The following is a 20,157-nucleotide window of genomic DNA, read 5'->3' as shown; positions in this document are numbered from 1 at the left end:
AACAAAGTCGCTTTCTCTGTCCCTGCACATGTATGTACGCTTAAATCTTTAAAACTACGCAACGGATTTCTACTTTTTGAGTAATCTTTGATAACGCGGATTTCCTTGACTATTTAGCGTTAACTTACGTTGTATTAATTGTCGATGTAATTGAGGTCGGTTTTTTTTCGTTTGCGAGCAAACACAATTAATTATGTGTTATGTGGTTGGTGTTTAAAATCATAATAATTATAATTTATAATAGGTGCCTTTTTTGGTTATAAATGGTTTCAGACGAGTATCTACATGTGATTTTGAGACAGTCACGTGTCTAGAGTAGAGAAGACATGGAGGAGATAGCTTAGAAATTAACAGAAGCCTTGAATACATACTGCTTGTTTTAAAATAATAATGCTACATAAATATAGTATATCATTTTACTAACGAAATTCTTTATTTAAAGATAAAAACTATTAAATGCCTTTAGAAATGTTGTATAGAAAATAAAGTTTTCTATGTAATTTTTTTTAATTTAAAAATTTTACTCAATTCAAGTTACATGTTTGATTAGTGTACCTAATAAAAAAATATTTTCAAAATTTAATTTTTTTACATTAGTAGCTGACACGTGCACACAACACTTTTTTAACTATAGATTTTGAGGTTATCGACTTGTAAAGTGTCATTGTACCTATAGCCTAGGAAAATTAAAATTATAGTATAGATATTTACTGGTAAAAAAAAATTAATGGTTTCAGTAGTCATAGAATTTACCCCTTATAAACCACTAAACAAACTAACAAGCCTTAATATAATAATAGTATAAGAAATAGAAAGAAATAGAGTAGAAATAAATATTTATATTGATATGAAAACATTTGCGAAAAAGCTCATACCTCATTATACTTGTCTTGAAAGCATATCAAAAACATTTCGCCCTGCAGTGAACAACGTATTGACAGAATAATTGCATGTTTGATAGACATTCACCTTTTATGCCCTTTGCACCCTCTAGCACGCGCCCTTCTTCAAACCACACTATAAAATATTTGTGCTAAGATCTTTGGAAGTTTTCATTCTTAGAAAAGAAACGTCAGTTTTAAAGTTCATTTTAAACTTACATATATTGGTGTAAATTTAGGGTTCACTATAAACTCATTTTCAATTCCGATATTCAATTTACGACTTGCATGTGACAGTTATTTTTAAAAAATTAAGTGATAAGATGATATTAAAACTCTTAAATAAAAAAATAAATAAAAGCCTAAAATTTATTATTCTTAGGACTTTTTTCTGTTTTTATCCTGTTTGTCGTTAACTGGTCCGGGAGCCAGGAACAGATTTTCATGACCAATTTCCTCCCAATCGAAACTTCGTAAAATGCATAAGGGATTTTTATTATGAATATTCGCGACTGTCAGCTGCCACTCCATGGGTGGAGTGGGCAGTGGCAGCCTCCCACCTCATGAAGCGTCCAGCTCACGAAGAAAAAAAAATGGCATTTTCTCCCACCTTAAAATTTGTTGGATCAAACTCTTTCAATTTATCGATATTTTGATAGTATTTTACTCAGATTAATAAAATTAATCTGAGGTATTTTAAATGTCATGGTCACGGATACACGAATAAATGTGTTTATTTATTTAATATCTCAGTTTAATATATTCTCACTAGATCAATTAATACTCAGAGAATTTTATATTTTTAGAAAAGTCTTCTTCTTGACTAATTCACAACTCTTTTGCCTAAAACTCTATGCTAGACACGTGATACGCACATATTGTGTGGTCTGTAAGGTTCTTTATAATTTTAGGTAATGTTCCTATGCAAGTTTGACAACCTGTAAAGTCTAGGTTTTACTTCACAATAGGACTTAGCTAATACTTTTGCCAGAATCAATAAATATTTCTCCCAAGATAACTCTTCATAAAATTCTCCTATACAGTATATAATCCTTTGTTTATATAGATTTGATTTAGGCTTTTAATTTTGAAAGATACACGTGTATAATTTTTATTTTCTGATTAAGTAACTACTAGGTATACAACTATACAATACATAAAATTGCATTGGCCTAAGAATTATATAAGACTGCATCGGCACAACGGCATTTTCTGATGCAAAATACGGTCTTTTATCAATAAATGTGTGTATAAATAATACTAAAAATGGTATTTTCATACAATTGTATTCCTTAAAAAAGATTAAAAAAATTATAATTATTTTACCTTAAAACTAAGCCTATATAAATGCAATATTTTTAATCTCAATGCCTTATGATAAATTAAAAAAAAACAGTTATTGTCAAAAAAGCGAAATTACGTCACATTAGCTTGATTGACAAGAACTATCGTTTGCTACATATTATATTTATTGATACAATTTTTAATTTTCATTTATAAAAAATAGTCATCGTAATTTTATATAATAGTAGCAAACGTTTAAATCTTTTACCAAAACAAATAAATTATTGAATTTATAATAAAGTTAAAGTAAGTAATTGTACAAATTAAATATTTATTATCTATAAATGCTGGCAATGGCAAGTCATAATTATGTAACCTATTTGAGCATACGAAATTGGCTTTAAAAACTAAGAACAAAAAAATCTTACAAGACGCAGCAAAGAGTATTTCATTCAAATAAAAATAAAAATACATGCTATTCTATTATTACTTTTGTTTTTCCTCAAACATATTTTTAAATAACTAACTTATGTTGTACAGAAATATCCTACAGAAGGCTTTAATTTGAGACGATATTTTGATCCTTCTAAAATTAATCGAGTTCTTTACATCACTTTTAGAATATTGACAGTTTTTGTCCCAAAAGCCTTCTAGTAAGCCCCAGTAATTTGTATGGACGTAACCATGAGAAAAGCCAAAGAGGGGAAAACTGACCTTACTCTACCTAGAAGAAACAAAAATACAAATTTTCACATATTTTGACGCCCTGAATATCTGCTTAAGTTTCCTATATCGTTGAGTTTAGGTGAAAGGCTAGGCGAAGGCTGGAAAAAGCACCCCAAGCTAGGCCCTATTTGTACATTATTAAAGATATAAATCATAGTCCAGTCCGTTTCCGCCGCTGAGGTAGTCGTAAAAGTACACTGCCATTTCATCGAGAGCCTCAAGTCTTGGGTCGTTCAGCGGCTCCTCTCGTATGGACCTTGCAGACCTGGATAGAGGAGACCTGAGGGGTTATCATAAAAACTCGATAGATTTTAAATAGAGACTAGACCGTTGGCGAAGTTTGCTGTGACCCTGATTTCAGCTCAGTGGGTTCGGGGTTGAAAGTTATTTGCTGCGTGGGCTTCATTCATTTAATTATCAAATTCAATTCCACAACTTAGTCCAGGATGAAGAAATTTACAAACTATTTAGTCCTTTTTTACAAATGCGATAGACAAGTTACTATTAGGGTAATGAACACCAGGAAATACTTGTTCAAAGTTTGGAGCAGCATGACGAGATAATTACCTTAACTTTATAGAAAATTACAGGCAAATGGCACAGTGTTGTGTTTCTGTAGTGTGTAAGGTGGGCAGAACTGCTAGACGTCCTAGTTGTACGATGGTAATGCATCTGGTGTTACGGCGGCCATACGATACGGTAACAGCTTACCATTAGGCGGACCGTAGGCTCGTTTTCTTCAGTGTGATAAAAAATAACTTAAAAGCCTGACTAAGGTTCAAGAATTACCTAAACTCTCCTTCGGTATCCAACTCATCTTCGCTGGTGAAACGTTCTCTGATGTCTTTCATGATGCAGGCTTCCAACTTCTTGTGCTGTTATACCAAATCATAGATATATTATACAGATAGTCATATAAACTTTCAGATTTGATCACTATATGTGGGATGGTAGAAATTATATCTTGTTTTTTGTGGTATTTGATTATTTTGTAAGAATGTTCTTTGTCAAGACCGTATAATAGATAAAGCAATTTGTCGTAGAACTATATCCAACAGATAAAAGTCTGTGATAAATTTCTCTTTTACACCATGTAATTTAGTTTTATACGTCAGACATTTTTATTTCGGACCTGTGAAAATTATCCGAAAAATTTAAGTAATTGGTTTAGGTGAAACAGATATATGGACCTATTTTTCCTCCTGCTGATATACCTTATTTTATATAGGTACACAATAAGCTTTTTCAGCTCCTGGTAAAACAGGTCTTTAATTTTTTAAGTTGTTAGAAAAATTTACCTTGTAACAACGGAAGAAGAACATGGGTTTGATGAGTTCTTGAGACAAGGGTGATACATCCCGCTTGATTTCTGGCACACATTGCTGAAAATAAACATTTGTCATTATTACGTGCATGTCCGAAAGTCAACAGCCGCTCTGGTGTAGTGGTGTATGTAGTCGCCTTAAACACTGACAAGGTGCGGGTTTGATTTCCGCTTGGGATGGATATTTGTATTTGTATAAATACTTCTTTCTGGTTTGGATGTCCCCCACCATGCTTCGGAATGTACGTTAAGCTGTCGGTCCCGGTTGCTATCATAAATACCTGATAGTGATCGTCACTTACAACAGGGAGCATATCCGCCAACCGGCAATGGAGCAGCGTAGTGGATTAAGCTCCAATCCTTCTCCTACATGGAGAAAGAGATCTATGCTCAACAATGGGATGTTTCAGACTAATCGTGATCGTCCAAAAGTAATTTAGAGGAACGAAAATAAATTGAAAATAGAACTTGATTTTTATTAATTTGATTTTTCATTACATAAATTTAAACGAACGAAAACAGCATGTGGTTCTTCCGGTTGACGAATAATTTTCCTACTAAGATTAATTATTACAATCGTTATCAGAAGGTTATATTACCGGGACTGACGGCTTTATACGCTATATGGGACATAGTCGAGAGACATTCAAAAAATCAGACCAGAAACAAATATTCGGCGTTCAATTATAGTCAGCTTAGTTAAATCTTTTACTCACTACGTCAGAAAGATTGAAATTTACTAGGTAGTGTATTTTAGTCGATTTTGTTCCGTTTCTGTAGGAAAAATAGCAAACTTCAATTAATCGTACCCATAATCGTTTGTAAAATTGAGTATCAAATCCATATATTAGTTTTCGATATGATCTGTAGTGAAACTAGAGATATATTGCAACCATCATCATCATCATCATCACCATCATCATTGCTTCATCCTATCGCAGTCCACTGCTGGACAAAAGCCTCCACAAGTTCATGTCAAAAAACGGCGTGAACTCATGTGTTTTGCCCATAGTCACCACGCTGGGCAGGCGGGTTGGTGACCGCAGGACTGGCTTTGTCGCACCGAAGACGCTGCTGCCCGTTTTCGTTCTGTGTATTTCAAAGCCAGCAGTTGGATGGTTATCTCGTCATTGGTCGGTTTTATAAGTAGTTCTAAGGTGGTAGTGGGACAGTGTTATCCCCTAGTTGCCTCTTACGATACCCACACAGCAAGTTCTACAACACTACCTAAATAAGAATTAATTTATTACCATCCCACTGCAGGTCCTCTTTCTCCATGAAGAGGAAGGAACGGAGCTTAAACTATTTATGGGTAACTCACACATTGGAGTAAAAGACCTTATATTAACTTCTATTAAAATTAATATACCTAAGTAGACTCACCGAGAACTTTTCGCAGAACTGAAGACCATCCTGTATGTCTCCCTTCAGCTCGCTAGAGACGGGCAGGTTGGAGATGCGTTGAGTGATCTGCTCGTAGTTGGGTTCGAGATTGTGGTCGATGTAGCCGAGCTCCTGCATCACACACGTTATGTTGCGGACGCGACCAGCATTCGGACCACGGGACACTAGCTCCAGACGATCTCGGAGGTCTAAATCTCTCTGAAATTTACATAGATATATTAACATTTATAGAATACGTACCCAATTTTAATTAGCCTCTGTTGAATTATTAAAATTCTAACATAATAATTGAACGGTTTTGTAGTAATGTTAATAGTATATTGTGTTTGTGTGGTCTATGGAATCAGAGACTAAAATGTTGATCGGCCTGTTATTTTTGGCAACACTACCTTTTCTCTTCTTGCCTAGACGTCGAACTTAATGTGCGCGCTCTATAACGAATTAAAATTATTTAATATCAAGAGTGCTTTTTATGGTTTCCTATACCAGCCTCTACTGTCTAAATTTCTTCTAGCAGTTCTATCCTGTATAAAAATTTTGGATATGATGGAAGGTTAATCAATACCAATCACATTAAAAATGATCGAGGGACTTATTGCTAAGGGCACATTGTTTTTCGATATCAGATTTTGAAGAAATTGGAGTAGGTAATATTCTCAATCGTCATACCATTTAGGTAATATCTATTTCCTCAATCCTCGAACACAGTTTCACCAAGTAAATATATGCTATTGTACATATATTTTTTGGTTTGCGGTAAAGAGAACTAACGTAGGTCATCTTACCGAAACTCTGTTGTTCATGAAGTACGGTTGCTGATACAGTCCTTGCGGGAATTGCTGTTGCTGCTGCTGATACGCGTAAGGGTTGTACATTCCAGGTGCGTAGAACATGGGGTTGTACGGGAACTGGTAGTAGGGCTGTGGAAACGGACGGAACTGCCCGGGCAACATGTAGGGTGATTGGGGTTGGAACGTAGGTTGCTGCAAGAACAAAAGTTGGAAAATTAATTAGTAAATAATAAAAAAAATTAAGAAATAATTGGCACTTATCAAGTTTGTAACCATTTGTAAATTTAAATTAACTGTCGGATATTTGTTTGAAATAAGGTTAAGTAAAATATAAATAAATGTATCATTTTATTGCAATTGTCATATCAATTTCACACAGACATTAAAAGACATTAAAAGACCACTGTGATGGTTTTCTTTAACATTAGATTTTTTAATTAATAATAATAAAAAAATAATTAATGATTTTATAAAGGAATGTGTTATGTAACAAAATGTTTCACAATCTATCGCATAGCCTCTTTAGCTCAGTGGTAGAGCACTGGTCTCGTAAACCAGGGGTCGTGAGTTCAATCCTCACAGGAGGCAACGAATCATAAAGTTTTACTTTTTAGTCTAACAAAAAACAAAAATAGTTACCCTTTGTCTGAAAGGTAAAATATTTCCTAATGATTCCACCTTGTGTGGTTGAATTTGATCATGTGGTAAGTCATTTTCGTGGTTGTGTACAGCGCCATCTGCCGGCTTAGTAATGGTTTGCGTGCTCGGGTCCATCGCGAAACCGGGTGGTAATTTTCCTATCAAAAAAGGTGGAATGCTGTGTTGGTTCGGCGGTTCCTCGAAAGATGGCGGTGATGAGCACTTGGTGTAGGCATCTTTCATTTCTTTACGAATCTGTTTCACAACTTCTGGGCCGAAACAACTTTCGTATATCTGGAAATTATGTAAGTTTATGAAAAAAAAAAAAACTCAATATTTATTTATGTTGTTATGAATGTTTTATTTCTATTTATTCTTTTCACTGTTTTAGAGCAGATAAACTTTAAAACATATTAACTTGAAAACAACGGTACCTATACTATGTTAAACCTTACTTTTTATACTTAGTTTTTTTTACTTTTTAAAGCCATATAGGTACAAAGTACCTAATTATTATAATAATTAGGTAACGGGTATAGTTTCGGACTTTAGCACTTAAAAAAATGTATTATGTAAATATTATAGTAATGATTAAGTAATATTGATAATATGGAAAAATGTCAGGAGAATGCTCGAGAATTATTAAGGAACTTACGAACTTATTTCGTTAGAAAATTAGTTTTCGTTAACCATGTAGTGATTAGTAAATGCTCATATTAGATCATGAGAAGTAAAGCTTCTGAAGTTTTTAGTGTTTTGTGAATTGTAGCGTTTTACAATGAAAAAAGTATAATGTTTTTTTATTTAAGTAGATTTACATTAAACTTTATAACACTAAATAAAATAAAAAATGAAAATAAAAGTTATAATTAACAATAATACAAACTTAAATAATAATAAATTTGTAATAATGTGCTAAACATATATAATAATAATAACAGGTTTATTTCTTTTACAATAATTATGTAATTATAATTATTAAAAAGCAAATAAACTATATCTGGTTGTTTAATTTCGTTAACACCGCTATGAGCAGTCGTGGCCGAGCGGTTAAGGCGTCTGACTAGAAATCAGATTCCCTCTGGGAGCGTAGGTTCGAATCCTACCGACTGCGGACTTCTTTTTTTTTTATTAATTGGTTGTTTTTATATTTAGATTTCAGTATTGCCTTCATATTTTTTTAATTTCCTACCTTCATCATCGCATATTTCTTAATAAACCTGTCATCACTGCTGGCTAGAGCTTTCGCCGTTATGCTCAGCATACAAAGTAAGAGTATCCTCTGCACCATTTTGTACCTGATGATAAAAAAATATTTTATCAGTAATTACGTTGAATAATAATAAAATACTAATATTGTCTTTTGATTAACATTTTATATCTTATCGTTTTGCAATATTTTATATTTTTGACTGATTTTTTTTATTAATTAAAAAGTAACATAATCAGTGTTAATTAATTGAAAAAAAAATTGCGATATTGTAACATCAATTATAATTTTGAGACCCATACAAATTTTCAGGGTCACAGACATCACAGTTGTAGTCAATATGTTAAACTTCAAAAATGTAGAACATAATCTTTTAGAAAAAAACGCGAATGAGATCGAACGTGAAGAAATATTATTATTTTGCACTGTTTTTATCGTTGTAGTTATTTAGCCAAAGTTCATTGAATGTTTTATAGCCAAAGTAAATATTTAACGTTCAAATATACGCTATATTAATAATTATAATTATTAATTCATAAATCCATTTTATGTTCAAACTTCCGTTATATTAATATTATGTTTATTTTAATATTATTTTAGTAATGTACTAACGTGTTATCGTTATCTAAGTGCGGTCATGTGGGCGTCACTTACGAATAAATCTACTGACCAGTTCATTAACATCGCTTTTTAACCGTTAGCACGATATTAGATATAATATTTATTGTACATTACTAAGTTATTACCTATTTGAAAGTTGAATTTTATGGCTATCTGGCGATAGATGGCGCTAGATTGATAAAATTGATTGAATGGGAATGTATTGACTATTTTTAGATTTCTGGTAATTACTGGTAGTGTTGTGTATAAGCGGTGTAGGAAAACATTTTTAAATATTTTTTACTGCATTTATACCTTTCATTTCTAAAACTATACTTAAGGGGCCATTGTTTTCTACCGCTCCTCCCAATAAACATTACGTCACCACGGCACAAACCTTGCTTACTCTACATTATTTATTTCGAAAATATAAATGAAAACAAATAAAATATAAGTTTCTAAGTGCGTGATGATAATCTATCGTTATGAAAAAAAAAATGCACTGTCAAATTATGAACAAAATGTGAAAAAAATAATAAAACGCGAACGTCACATTTCTATAGATCTCTCGTCCTAATGTTCAAATGTATTTTATGGACGACCACTCACATGTTAATTTGGAAATAATTAATTTATATATCTTTCATATATCTCTTTCACGAAACGCCATAAAGCTTGTTCATTAGAGACGATTACAGATTTTATGACGGCATAATACTATTCATAATTATAGAGTAATAACACAGCGCAGCTAGTACAATACCGATAGTCTTGTTCAATATAAATAGAAAATCATTAGTAGTATAACTATATCATAAATTTATAGCCAGTAGTCGTAAAATCGAAGTGTTTTTCACTTACAACGAATAATTAAATATTAGGTTTTTTCAATTAATTAGACCCCCTACTTGACAAACATTTGTATAGGACCTACAAATTTTTGGCATGGTCTGAGCGTTTGTGCTTGTGTGTAACATTGGCAAAATCGTTTCTTTTATTTTGGAAAAGACAAATATAAAAGAAACGATTTTGATAGACAAGAAAATTAATGGCACAAAACGTCATTATGTATTATTGGAACGAAGTTCCTAACGGCAGGCTTGACATTTGGCTGGGCGACCGAAATGAAAAAAATGTGATACTAAAACTGTAAGAAAAATATATAACGGAAGTGACGTAATATCAGTCACACGACTATATAATATGACGTTTGTAAAACTAAAATATTACTAGTAAATTGTTTTTTAAACTTTATATGTAATTTTATACTGTCGAGAAAAATAAATAAAGACACATGTTTTTTTTTATTTCACCTAATAGTTTGAATTATTATTATTATTATCATTTTTTTGATTTATTTTATTTTACGGTATTTGTTATTTTCTAAAATACTAAATTTCCTAAGTACTTATGTACTTAATAAAAACCATTCGACAGAATTTAAAAAAAAAATCAACTAGAAAATATATATAAAATACAACATTTTTTTTCCAAATTCTGTTGCTTCTATACTATCCTAAGGAACTTCGTTCCTGCCTGGTGTCCCATGACACCACAATTTTTTTTTAAATAAATGATTAATGCAGAAGAAAATATATTTTTGAAAGTACCCAACGGTCAGAAATGCATTGAATTTGACCCAACAATAATTTTGGTGTTCTACAAGTTTGCAATATGCTGTTCGTCATGAATACTCAAATTGGAAATACATATGGATCGATTAATTATAATACAATAAGAAGTAATGTCGATTTCTATTGCTATATATATGTATATCGGTTTTATTTTGAGTTTTTTTTTTATGAAATGGAAAATAATTATTGACGGACGCTTGAATAAATGAATCTTACATTATTTTAGGCGGCTTTTTGTTACCAAGTGCTATTTTAATAAAATTTTCAAATTACTTCATTTGAAGTAATGTAGGCCTGTGAACGAGTAGAGTACATTTCGAGGATAATAAATAATAATAGAAAGTCAAAATCAACATAATAGTAATGGACTTGTAATCAAATTGTTTAGTTTAGGAATGGGATATTAAATGAAATAAACTTAAACAAAGTATTGACAGACAATTGTTACAAAAACGACTGAACACAAACGTTTGTAACAAAAATGTATTGTGTGGTGTAAGGACAATTTTAAGACCGAATACAACTTAGTTTTCTGCAAGAAGCACCGAAAGTAATAAGAATTTACCAAAGTGACCTAATGAGGAACTGGTTCCGCTCGCCAGAAACCGCGCCGGATATAGGACCACGTTGTTATTGGCTATATCATTTGAGGCTTATATGGAAAAGAACTGCTTAGCATTTAAGTCCTACTTCTTCAATGAGACACGTATGTATGTAATAAGTTTGTATATTATTATAGTAATTAATATGAATAGCAAAAATTTGTACCCCTTTTTACGAAAATTGTGAGACGGAGGAGTATATAATATCGCATACTTATAGTTTATATAAAGCAGGAGTGCAGAATGCTAAATTTTTCTTAAAATTATGCATGAAAAATACATTAAAACAATAAAAAAAAGAACATCACTGACACTACCATGTATTTGACACACACATGCATATACTCTTTGGTTTATTATTATAGAAGTATGGTTTTTGAAAATAGAACTTTAATAATGTTCAAACTTATAATTTAAATTAATTATGGGCCAATTTCGACAACTAGCTTTACTGGTGTTAGTGTTATAATACTGTTCATTTCCCTAATAAAAATATAATAAAACAATTTAAATTATGAGCAGCAAATAAAAGTTTACAAGTAATCAAGAATAATTTACCAGTTATATGTTTGTAGCATCGTTCAATTTCAAAGTATATGTAGCGTCTGATGATTCTTGTAAGAAATCCTATAATAAACCTAGCTACGACCTGTTCTTGATGTAGACTTGTTAGTGTTTTGCTATTTCTAATTAGAATTATTACGGTTCTAAGACCTTAGAAGAAATGCAGCTTCCTTGATCATGAACGCGCTTTAGTAGAGACAACGTTATATGACCATATATGTGTTTTTCTATATATAAGTAACTTGTGAATATTGACGAAGCGTTAGTTATGCATTAGGGTTTCATTAACGTATATAAAATTCTGTGTGAATTTTGGCCTAAAAAGTAGCCTGTGTTTTAATCCGAATCATTGAATACCTATCTACGTATTAGGTTTCAACTCGATCTATTTTATAATTTTAGCGCAACTAATAAATCTGTCCCTCTATAATTACATTTATAAGGATTTATCACAGCCATTAGACACTAGATGGCTCTGCTTAGAGGTCAATGGTCGCGCACGGCCTTCGCACAGCCTGCGCATGAGCGCATCTGCTATGAAACTTGCGTAATGACTCACACACTTAACACTTGATGTTTTTATTGGGGAACCAGTCTTCGAACTTTTATACTTACTATTTGTAATTTTTTCACATCCGTGATTGATTATGGTGGCTATAACACGAGTATAATTTATCATAGGCGTAACTGAACGTTTTCGGGATTCTTTACTTTTGTTTCAGTCTATAAGTGATACTTCCGCCTACCTCTACCTACAGAGGTAGAGGTAGGCGGAAGTTCCTATTTTGGTATTTTACTTTTCGAGTGTGTTGGAAGATATCTATATCTTCCACATCGTTATACGTGAGTTGCAATGGAAAATATCTTATATAATAGATCCTACCCCTGACCCTTCCCTGGAGATTTTGCCATCTTACTCACACCAGTAACACAACAACGTACTTGAAAGCAGAGTCATTTGTTGCAATCTTTTGTATAGTAGAGGTAATTAGTTTCCCAGTCAAATTGGTCCAGATTTTAAACGGGATATTTCCTCCTGTGCCTCACCTCAATAATCTACTTTCTTATGTACCTTCTCCTTATGTATCATTAGATAAATATACCCCAAAGTTATTGGTAATCAATGTTGTAAAGTGTTAAATATAATACTTTGCATGTTTGTGAATGTAAATTGAACGTTTGTTGCTTAAAATATTATCTTTATTCAATTATTGTTTGCCAATAAAGAGACACCAAGGGTTTTTAAATGTAATAAGAAAATGTAAATTAAAGACTGTGATGTCGTTGCTGAGCGCTTGTATTTAACCTATAATATTGTATGGAATTTAAATTTTTCTATAGTAATAGAAATTAGAAACACACAGAAACACAAAAATACACACAATAATTGTGTTTGCTAACAAACGAAAAAATCGACTTCAATTACATCGACAAATAATACAACGTAGACGGAAAAAAAAAATAACAAACGCACTAGTCGTCACTATGATTGTCGAGGGTTCCCCTCGATTTCTCTGGGATTTCATCATTAGATCCTGGTTTCCTTATCATGGTACCGCCCTTAGTATATCTCCTTTCCAACAAAAAAGAATTATCAAAAGCGGTTCATAAAAGATGAAGTTATCCCCGAACATACATAATATATATTTATACGGTCGTATTGAGTGACCTCCTCCTTTTTGAAGTTGGTTAAAAATACTTTGACGCACATATACACAACTTATATACAACAAATTCATAAAGATAAATAATAGGTCGTTCCACACAAACCTCCACAACACATTCCACGATAATTCCATAAACAATCTGCTCAGGTTGACGATCCGTACTAAGTAATTTACTACCCACATAGCAAAACAATTTTTTGTAATACTCGCTCGTAATCACGGGAGATGAAACTGGCTGTTTCGAACGGAAGCCTTTTTTTGTTCGATCGACTTCTAATAACAGTGCAGAGTTAAACTTTAAGTTGTTTTTTATGATTTTAAGTTGATTTTTATTTGAGTTTTTTTAAGGGGTACAAGAATAATTGAATTTGTTACCATTTTCATGACATTGAAAATAATTCAAAGTTTTCTTTTTATTTTTAAAGCGACCAGGAAAATGAGAAGATTCTCAATTAGACCGTTTTTTATGTGTTTTATCTCATAATTTTTTACTGGCTGAAACGATTTTGATGATTCTTTTTATATTCGAAAGTTGATGCTTGTTGTATCAGATCTGACGAGTAGTTTTCTAATAATGCGTACTTAATTTCTAGTATCTAATATTATGAATGTTTAATTTTATTACTTGTAAAAAGTTGAACTCGGTTTTATTTTGTTTGAGAATAAACACAACTACCAACGAGTTGCATTTTAAGACAAAAAAAAATGATTAGTTGGTTGAGAACCAATTCAAATTTAAACCGGAGTCTAAGTCTCTTCTGCTTCGGTAGGTACCTACTGTTAGATATCTCGGCGTTTAATCTGAACTACGAATTGAATAAACAAATAAATTTAACTAACCAAACATACCTTGTAATTAAATATCTTAGTAGGTACAGACAAAAGTTGAACAATTTTTGCTACAGTTGCTGTTTTAATAAATGTGTGAAATTATAAGAACAAACAGAGATTCTAAGTTACTGGTTTCCTGTGTTTTTGTTCTGATGGAGTGCTTATCTTCCGATCAATATAAATCTTCCATTAGATGGGTGGTCTTGTTTTTATCGATGGAAAAGATAAGGTAGTATTCACATTGTTTAATATCAATTACTGCAATTAAATTGTTTCTTCAAGTTCAAGTCTATGTGGTGCAATAAAGTTTTGTTTTTAGAACCCAGATTAAAAATAGATATATCGTATCATCTAAAAGACAGCGTTGTTGAATATACTATGTATGACATCTTGATATTAACGATTATATATTTTATTGCAGATCAAAAAAGGAACAAATTAAAGACGTAAGGTATTATAATATAAGTTCTATTACCATCAGGTGTACTTTGTACTGAAAATTAATCCGAGATTACAATGGTAGGGGTAATTAGAAGTTGTGAGCAGTAATAAAGTTAATTGTTTGTTGTTAAGAATGAAAGTGATAAGAAGTTGATTTTATTGTGACAGTACTATATCTCAACTATTTATTATAAATGGGATAATAGACAAAATATATAAGTCTTAACCGATAGGTAAAGAAGTACCGCTAAATTTTTAAGTTCACGCTCGGTGATGTAAACATCGTGAGAATAAACGGAGTTATTATGTCTGGAGATAAATTTTAAAACATAAAAGTCCGTTAATTCTGTTGTAAAACTGCTTGGTGATTTTAAATTTTAATTATTTTCCTAGGCAAAGAGGCCTTAATTAATGGTTGCATTTGCAGGATGGTAAGTTACAGTGTAATATGATTTAAAATATTATGAAATAGTATCATTTACTTTAAACAGTTGAACGCGATACTTTACCAATTGGCTACAGGTTGGCTTTCCCATAACAAAACCTAATGTGATACGTGATTGAAAGAATCACTATATCCGACTCTCAAAAGGGAGATGTGCTATTTTTTTTCACCTTCTTCAGTAGTAGGTACCTCCAGTACGTTCAACTAATTTAATAAATGTTTATTTATGTACACAAATAGACAGTTACCTATTTTATAATCATAAATATGAGTTTTAATCATTGCAGACCAGACCTCGTCTCGTGGACTTTATAGGTATGCCTTTTGTCCAGTAGGAAAAAAATTGGAAAAACACACAATAATAAATATATGCATGCATGTAGCAGTAATTTTGCGTGTTTTTGTTTAAAACTACTTATTATTTTTATTTTCGATTGAGGGCAATGTATAATATTTATTTAAATAAAATTTAATTATGTAATACTTTTTACGCTGATTTTCGTATATGAACTGTAACTAAGAATTTTTTTTTCACCTTTCATATCATAGCATAATACATATAATGAGGACCATTTCCGTAGAAATAAAAAAAAAACTCATGATTCTGAGATTTAATTGAACCAACTTTTAAAGCGTAACGGTCACCGACATTCATACTCCTTAGTAAACTTTTTCGAAAGTAAAACTAATATACGTGACACACTTGTTTTATCTATTAACTTTATTACGAGTACTTAGTGCGAAAGTGATTTCGCTATTAATCATTTTAAATTTTAAATAACGGATATGTTAATGTAAAAGCAAGCAAAGTGATGTGTGTTTACGGCAGTTAAAAAATATAGCCACTCCCTCTCTTCTGGTGGGTGTCGTAGGGGGCGACTGGGGAATAGCACAGTTCCACTATCACCTTGGAACTGAAAAAACCGACCAATGGCGGGATAACCATCTGTTTTTTTTTTAATTTTGAAATAAACAGGCGGAAAGCGGAAGACGGGCAGCAGCCTCTTCGGTGCGACAAAGCCAGCCCTGCGGTCACCAACCCGCCTGCCCAGCGTGATGACTATGGGAAACACACATGAGTTTACGCCATTTTTGGCGCGAACTTGTGGATGCCTATGTCTAGCAGTGGACTGCGATAGGCTGAAGTGATGATGATGATTTTGATGATGATATATTAATTTACTTAGCATCCAGAATATTTTGATCGACGTTAAAGTCGTATGTGCATTTGGGTTAGCTTCGAAATATATATTTAAAATGGTATATTTTAAATTCAATTATATGATCAGTACGAAAGGATAATATAGTCAAAAGTCTTATATATTTCTGTAAAAAATCCCAATTATAGATATACGATTGAGAGAACGATTCGCAAATACGTGATATTGTGATATAGTTCGATATTTCATTTCACTGTAGTGCCAGTTGTGAGTTGCCAAAATAGTATATTATACAGGTAAGACAAAAATGGAATTATTCTTAATATAAATATCAGCAATTAATCAAAATGACTATATACTATTTTATATTATTACAATTATAGACTTGTTTTTAATTTATTGAGTACTTTGATATCTTTAATGGAGAATAATAGAATGAAGATAGAGACGACTTTGATCAATCTTGAGCATGACTAGACGAATACGATTGATAAACTTGTTTGATTGGGCAGATATAAGCGTCAGGTATTGTGATGGCGAGTTCAGACATTCGCTTTGTTAATGTTGAGTGGTATTAGCATAATAATAGGACTACAACTAAGTCATTTTTTAATGGACAAATTAAAGAAGCCCAGTAAACTTGAAGTCATATTATGTTAGGTCAATTAAACTGATCAAACTGAAAGTTCCACACGTATGTTTAAAAATCTTCTCTTGATTTTCGGAAGACAGATTTGAGTTTAGGAATTGGATATTTTTAAGTTTAAATTGTATATTTAATGCTAAATTTATCTGTGAACTAGTGAATTACTGGGCAGAGCCTCATTATCAATGAAGAGAAGAAGAAAGATTGATAAGAAAATGAGAAGGTTTGGGGGTTCTTATGGACCATAATAATCATTACTCTTTACCCTTACTTATTTGAATGGCGTAGTGGATTTAGTTCTCAATTTTCTCCTACGTGGAGAATGCTCGTATGAGCCTTTTTTTCAGATAGATCTGTGGACTTCTATATACTATTTAAGTTCAGTCACTTCAGTTAAAGTAAGTTTAGTATAATAGGTTTCTTCACCCAGTCATTCTTTATTTATTGTATCTATTTCTGCAAAAAGTTTTCATTCATTGTTAATAGCGGTATATTAATAAATAATTAAATATACCAATCGTTAGCCTTTTGATTTATTATCTGTTGTCAATTATATTCTATTTTTGAACTGGACATTTAATTAACGCATAAATTGTACATGTTCAAGTTGTTGCTTCAGTTAATTATTTAAAGCTCTCTAGTAAGGCTTTAAGAGATCTACATAAAATGAAGATAGAACATTTTTAATACTGGTGTACTGAGTATTAGTTGTACTCGTGAATGGTTTCATAATTTTATTTATTATCCTCTCTTTCAGGGGAGCCATACAGATTTTGGGAATTACAAATATTCGGTGTTCTAGTACGAGCTCAAGTCATATCCTGTGTTCTATAGCTCAAAATGTATTGTGTTCATAATAATAATCTTATGCAGGATAAAGCGTACATTTTTATAGAAAATTTATATAAATTCAAAATCTTAAACTATATCGGCGTTTATTTTTTTTTTTCGTATTCATCAGCCACCTTAAAACCCTACCTCTAGAAAGTAAAACATCAGGCCATAACTCATGAGATGCAGCAAATAGTAAAAAATGGAAATAGTCTGTCAAATGTCAAACTCATCACAGTTATAACAGGTTATAACCAGTCGAAACGTGTTAGAAAAAAAAGTGTTAGTTTGTTTTATGTTATAAAATAACGGTACCATCTTTCGTCTTTGTGATAGTTACGTGTGGTAAATAAAAAACGCTTCCGCCGTTTATTACTTATACGCTTCTCATCATACGATGTGGTATATTTTAACTATACTTCTTTTTCGGTTTCATCCATAAATCACAATACAGACACATAAACAATAAAACATTTTTTTTGGACATATTGGTACATCGATCAAAACTGACTTAACTCAAATCTAAACTTCAAAAAATATAAGAGGTATTTATTTTGCTCGTGTTAATTTTCAACGCTTAGGGTCTTTTCACCGCTTGTTGTTGTCAGATGATGCTATGCAACGGATAAAAGCTGATGATAGATTATTCTTTTTTACCACTATTGTTATGGCATATTTCTATTGACAATTATGGATCTAAAAGTTGTAGTTTCTTAATTGAGGCGAAACAGGTCAGACAGGATTTATGTGTAGGATAAACTTTATATCCAAAATTGTTGAAACGGGCCCTTAGTTGTACAGTAAGTAACAAAATAAAGAAATATTACAAAAGCCGCTCAATGGAATTACTTGAGCGGTTCGGTTCTGAGCATTAACTGATTACAGTGTACAACGCATAGAGGGGCATTACGTACACGCATTAGATTAGAAAATGTATCAGTTTAGCCTCGAGGGCCCGCGGTGGAGTAGCGGTATATCTATTGCCTGTTATGTTCATACCATTTGTTTTTTTCTTTTCTTTTACTAATGTCAGAGGACGGCCGAATTTCTTGAGATCTGTTTCAAGCAGGCCATTAGAAGGCCTTAAGAAAATTTTGCTGGGATTGAAATTACAAAATCTTTTTTTTTTTTATATATTTCTATTTTAGTAAATTGTTGGCGTAGGGCACAGCAGAGAATATCCCGCTCAAAGTCTGGAGCAGCCCAACTGGAGAAGCCAAATAATACTGCTTTAAATAGTGCAGTATTTGTGTGCTAAAAAAGTGCAAGGTAAGGAGTATATTTGCGCGTGATGCTTCTGATATTGCAGGCATTCATTGGCCATTCATTATATGTTTAACATATATTATTAATATATTAATAATATTATATTTTATATATGTTTAATATATCTATAGGACTGTTAGTAATAAATAAATAAATATTTTATAACATACACACACGGTCGCCTGTTCCTATGGTAAGCAACCTAATGCTGGTGTTATAGGTAACAGCCGACTGTTATAACTATTTTTTTTGTTGATAAATATACATAGAAATAATAATATATCAATATATAAATACAAATATTACACCCAGACTCAGGCGGGAATCGAACCCGCAACCCGCGGAACAGAAAGCAGGGCCACTACAAACTGCGCCAATGGCTAGTCAATAGCAATAAACTTACCATTCGACGGACTGTGCTCTTGTTTGCAACCTTAGTGGTATAAAAAAGTGTTGAATACAAAATTAGTTCTATGTGTTGCCAGCACAAAATATTTTTTACTTTCCGAGAAGTTTCTATATTACCTGCTTTATACCAACAAAAATCATTTTACCGTACAGTCATTTCAAACAACAGTTATAATATTACAATCGTAATGCAAAACAAGCGGCAACACTACCAATTAAACACCGTTTTTATTTAATTGGCTAGTGGATAGCTTTCATATATAGTTTTACAGCCGCAATTTAATATGTGTTCATTCTTTAGGTTTTGTCTGTAAATTATAAAATATATAAACATATACATTATTTTAAATATGAAAAAAGTTTAATTAAAATTAAACTATTACATACACACACATAATGCCAAATCGGATATGAATGAAATTTGTCCCAGATTATAATAGCATTGTAAGAAATCTGCTTTTTATCCCAGAAAGTGTATCTTGGGATAATTTTTTTTTTTTTTTTTTGAAAGCACAAGACCAACATGATTATTGTATGCTAGTAGATTAGGGATTAGACTATGACATATATTAATACTACTTTTTTGACAGAAAAAATGAAATATTACACCAGCATTACCATAGGTTACCAGGATAATACCAAAGTTGCAATAAAATAGGAGCTACGGGCAAGAGTTAATAGCAACAGAAACTTCGAGGAATTGAACTTCGTAAACTAAATATTTACTGAAGCGATTACTAAAGTAAATAAAAAATGAAATGTCTATACAGACTTTTTTGCTAAAACATACAATGATCATCACG

The 20,157-nt window shown here is 31.8% G+C and overlaps 1 protein-coding gene and 2 non-coding genes across 3 annotated transcripts; 2 read left to right on the top strand and 1 right to left on the bottom strand.

Annotated features, from left to right (window-relative positions):
- Positions 1-3,029: 3,029 nt before the first annotated feature.
- Positions 3,030-8,340, bottom strand: LOC123658909. Its single transcript, XM_045594203.1, has 7 exons — positions 8,242-8,340; positions 7,050-7,343; positions 6,405-6,602; positions 5,599-5,817; positions 4,190-4,273; positions 3,687-3,766; positions 3,030-3,171 (listed from the first exon to the last, which is right to left on the bottom strand). The coding sequence occupies exons 1-7, from the start codon at positions 8,338-8,340 to the stop codon at positions 3,030-3,032; spliced, it is 1,116 nt and encodes a 371-aa protein (XP_045450159.1).
- Trnat-cgu lies at positions 6,927-6,998 on the top strand. The gene has a single exon. It is a non-coding gene; the product is annotated as a tRNA-Thr (tRNA).
- Trnas-aga lies at positions 8,082-8,163 on the top strand. The gene has a single exon. It is a non-coding gene; the product is annotated as a tRNA-Ser (tRNA).
- Positions 8,341-20,157: the final 11,817 nt, after the last annotated feature.

The sequence above is a fragment of the Melitaea cinxia genome, chromosome 2 (assembly GCF_905220565.1).
Source record: "Melitaea cinxia chromosome 2, ilMelCinx1.1, whole genome shotgun sequence".
Classification (NCBI taxonomy): domain Eukaryota; kingdom Metazoa; phylum Arthropoda; class Insecta; order Lepidoptera; family Nymphalidae; genus Melitaea; species Melitaea cinxia.
This window is presented reverse-complemented; position numbering and strand designations above follow the sequence as displayed.

Coding starts and splice junctions, on each gene's coding strand:
- LOC123658909 (XM_045594203.1), bottom strand. CDS start 8,340: ATGGTGCAGAGGATACTCTTACTTTGTATGCTGAGCATAACGGCGAAA. Junction 5,818..6,404: donor TCATGAACAACAGAGTTTCG/GTAAGATGACCT, acceptor TGTAAATTTCAG/AGAGATTTAGACCTCCGAGA. Junction 4,274..5,598: donor AGTTCTGCGAAAAGTTCTCG/GTGAGTCTACTT, acceptor GTTTATTTTCAG/CAATGTGTGCCAGAAATCAA.